At 46.0% G+C, this 4,234-nt stretch overlaps 1 protein-coding gene across 1 annotated transcript; it reads left to right on the top strand.

Moving 5' to 3' along the window:
• Positions 1 to 94: 94 nt before the first annotated feature.
• LOC123138475 (replication protein A 70 kDa DNA-binding subunit A) lies at positions 95 to 3,481 on the top strand (the record flags this gene model as incomplete). Its single annotated transcript, XM_044558452.1, is given in 2 exon segments — positions 95 to 356; positions 1,552 to 3,481. Coding segments are annotated over 2 exon segments (1,946 nt in total), but the record flags the coding sequence as incomplete, so codon positions are not given.
• Between the last annotated feature and the right edge of the window lie 753 nt (positions 3,482 to 4,234).

Raw genomic sequence — 4,234 nt, 5'->3', positions numbered from 1 at the left:
CTCCTCCAACCCCCTTCCTCCGCACCACCCCACCGCAGAGGCGAGGCCCCCGCGAATCCGGTCCACCGCAGAGGCGAGGCGATGGCGAGGCTGACCCCGAACGGCGTGGGGGCGGCGCTGGCGGGGGACACGAACCTCAGGCCCACCGTGCAGGTCGTCAACCTGCGCTGCGTCAACGTCGACGGCAAGGGCACGCCCCGGAGCGACCGGTGGCGCGGCCTCGTCTCCGACGGCGCCGAGACCTGTCCCGCGATGTTCGCCGGCCAGCTCAGCGACCTCGCGCGCTCCGGGCTCATCCGCGGCGGCTCCGTCGTGCAGCTCGACGAGTACGTCATCAACATGGTCGGCGGCAGAAGGTTCGCCCCCGCGTCCCTCAGCGTACCGTAGATCGATGCTCGATTGTTTGCGCTTGCGATTGGGGCGGTTTGGGCTAGGGTTCGTGCCCGCGCGCGGGCTCTCGCTGGGCATGTGTGGTCGCGGTCTGTGATTCGCTGCGATTTCTGTGCCTGTCTAATTGGTCCCTGCGAGTTACCGTCTCTCAAATTGATTGGGGGTCTCGCTTTAGATTGATACTAATTTTCTAACTACTTGAAAATTCAGTGTACGCTGATCCTGATACTCATGTTATGCTGCCTTAGGTACTACTCCGTAGAAGTGAACTAGGTCTTTTCCCTCTAGGATAACAGTACTCAACCAGTGCGGGGTCGAAATTTTGTTCCACTGACCTGCTGTTGATTGAATTGGATTCTGTAATTCCTTTTTAGGACCAGAAGATACCTGTTTAACAACTTGGGTGTGTAATTAAGTTGTGTTGTGAGGTGTGATACAGTTTGGTGTTTGTGTAAAAGTTATTCCATTGGATTATATTTCTGCTACTCATAATGGTCGCAAAATCTTAGATCTGGCTATGGCGCTGTGCGTTTCTGGCTGGTTAAATGATGCTATTTTCTGAATGAACGGGAGAGGAGGTCCTCTACCTTGAATTTCATAAAACACTCAATACAAGAGATAAGAGTCAAATAGACTGGGAATAAACCTGCAAAGAGAACTGACATTATGGTCGTTCTGATGATTAGAAGAAGTTTGTTGTGTGCTTTGGTTCATTTAGTTAGTTATGCAGCAAGTTGTTGCTATATACTCCAGTCGACTGGTCATGATGCTGTGCATCAGCTAGGTTCCTTGTTTACTGATTGGGTCATTAGGTGCATGGAAGTTTGATTTGATCACTGTAGTTTACGTCATGCTCACAGATGTAAGTGTCTTTATCTGGTTGAATCATTTAGTGGTTTGTGTCTTTCAGCAGTATACTTGATGATACAAGTTATCATTTACCTATTTTAGCTGCCAATTGATTTTGTTTCATTGTGTCTTTTGTGATCTGCTTGTCAATAAAATGCTGCTGGAACATCGTTTGTGAACCGAAATGTGCCATGATTAAAGTTCCTCTGTCATATGTCTTAAGTAACTAGTGCAAATGCAAATTTGTCCTTTTCTCTTGAATTTATGTGAAATTATTTGTTGTTTTTGAGCTGATTGGTTGAATATCTGCAGGGTTATCGTCGTTCTGAATTTGACAGTTCTTCTCGCGGAGTGTGACATCATTGGCAATCCAGTGATTACTCCAGAAAGTGAATCTTCTAATCAAAACAACCCAAGAGTGGAGCAATTTAACGGAACACGTCAATATGGTTTGGCGGCAGGAAACCCAAGTCCCACAAGGCCCAATGGCAATGTTCCAGTCTTCCAACCTTCGGTGGCAGGAAACTCCTTGAACACACCCACCAGGCTCAGTGACAAATCTCCAGTCTTCCAGCCAACAGCACAGCCATCTTATCGTCCTGCACCCAGTTACAAAAATCAAGGAGCAATTGCGAAAAATGAAGCCCCTGCTAGAATAATCCCCATATCTTCTTTAAATCCTTATCAGGGCCGCTGGGCTATCAAGGGTAGAGTTACTGCAAAGGGAGACATCCGCCGGTACCACAATGCAAAAGGTGAAGGCAAAGTGTTCAACTTTGACCTGCTTGATTCTGATGGGGGTGAGATACGGGTGGCATGTTTCAACACTCAACTTGATCGCTTCTATGAAGTTGTGGAAGTTGGTAAGGTCTATGTGGTATCAAGAGGAAACTTGAAACCTGTACAGAGGAACTATAACCATCTGAACAGCGAGTGGGAGATTATGTTGGAGAGAGATTCATCAGTGGATCTTTGTCCTGATGAGAACAGCTCAATTCCCTCTCAGCAGTATAACTTCAGACCAATCAGTGAAATTGAGGATACTCCGACCGGTACTATACTTGATATCATAGGTGTTGCTATCTCTGTCAGTCCTTCCACAACAATACAGAAGAAAAATGGCACGGAAACTCTAAAAAGAATTATTGGCCTGAAGGATATGTCTGGTCGAAGTGTTGATCTAACCATGTGGGGTGACTTTTGCAACAGAGAAGGCTCACAGCTGCAAGAAATGGTTGAACGCGGGGTCTTCCCCGTGTTGGGTGTCAAAACAGGAAGAGTGAATGATTTCAATGGCAAGTGTGTCGGCACAATTTCTTCCTCTCAACTCCTCATAGACCCTGATCTCTCTGAAGCTCATACTCTGAGGCAATGGTTCGACGGTGGAGGAAGGGATGCTTCTACTCAGTCCATATCGAGGGATCACACTCCTGCAGCATCAAGGAACGAGGTCCGAATGACAGTTGCTAAAATCAAGGACGATGGTCTTGGAATGGGAGACAAACCTGATTGGGTTACGGTGAAAGCCTCCATTATATTCTTCAAGAGCGACAACTTCTGCTACACAGCTTGCCCTACCAAGGAAGGTGACCGGCAGTGCAATAAGAAAGTGACAAAGGGGACCTCTGGCTTGTGGGTGTGTGACAAATGCGACAAGGAGTTTCCAGAGTGTGACTACAGGTATCTTCTGCAGCTTCAGATTCAAGATCACTCGGGAACAACTTGGGTGACAGCGTTTCAGGAGACCGCGCAAGAGTTACTAGGCTGCTCGGCGCTAGAGCTCGTCACATACAAAGAGAATGGAGACCCTCGTTTTGCAGAGACCATGCTCAGCTGTTTGTTCAAGGATTACCTGCTCAGGCTGAAAGTCAAAGAAGAAACGTACAGCGACGAGCGGAGAGTGAAGAACACATTGGTCAAAGTGGAGAGGTTTGATCCTGCTGCCGAAAGTAGATATCTGCTCGATTTACTTTCAAGGTCGGTGGCATCATATTGAGCAGCGAGTTGCACCCGAAGAGGTGTGGCGGTGTCCATAACATGTTCTCTTTTGCTCGCAAGGCCCAAGGTTTACTTACCATATTAGAGATTCAGGATTTATTCAGTTCATACCGATGTTTTTGATGTGATGGTAACAGTAAGCATGCCAATGTATCGGCCTATGTAGACTTTCTGTCCTTGTTTAATTTTTAACGGATCAATTCAGATGTAGCTACTGAATCATATTGACGTCTGTCTTATGGCATCCCTGCTTTTTTAACTTACCGATGTAGTTGGTGGGCACACTGAGAGACGACGGCAAATAACGGCTTGGCTTGTAGCGAGCTCTATGTTCAACACCGTTGCAGTTCGATTGTTCGAATCCCGGCATGACACAGTGCACTTCCCGGCGCTAGGACGTCTAGTTGGGGGCATGGTGTTCGGCCACGATGGCAGCTGAGGATGGTGACAAGTAGTCACATCCAAGGCGTGTTCAAAAGGACCGGATTGTAATCTTGATTAATTTGTTTTAGGTCCATTTTTACAGCACACACCCGTGAGAAAAAAGAAGCATTGCAGTTCATTTTCTCCTCTACATAAATACTAAAAGTGAAAAAATAGAAATGATCCCCATAATACGTAATCATGAAAAACAGTTGCGGTTCACTAAGTTTGACCATGAAGTCCGTATATGTTTGTGTTTTAGAAAAAAGACAAAAAACTGATGCTGTTCATTTAGATTCCATGACGACTAATAGAAAACACAATTGTAGTTCGCTTGCCACAACTTAAAAATCACAAAATTTGAAAACAGAATTTTCATGTTTCGGTAAATTTGAAACTGCTCTTAAACCGTAAAGAAAATTAGAAAGTATTCTATATGAAAAAGTTGCGCCTCGATCATATATTTCCAACGGTTGTATGGTTTGTATTATTCCGACAAGCGGTTTGGAAAAAAATAAGAAAATACGCTCGGTACCATGCGTCGGGGGCCGCACCATTTTCGAAACTGCTTTTA

Source organism: Triticum aestivum, chromosome 6B (assembly GCF_018294505.1).
Source record: "Triticum aestivum cultivar Chinese Spring chromosome 6B, IWGSC CS RefSeq v2.1, whole genome shotgun sequence".
In the NCBI taxonomy this organism is placed as follows: Eukaryota; Viridiplantae; Streptophyta; class Magnoliopsida; order Poales; family Poaceae; genus Triticum; species Triticum aestivum.
Note: the sequence above shows the minus strand (reverse complement) of the source record. Positions and strands in the feature narration are given on the sequence as shown.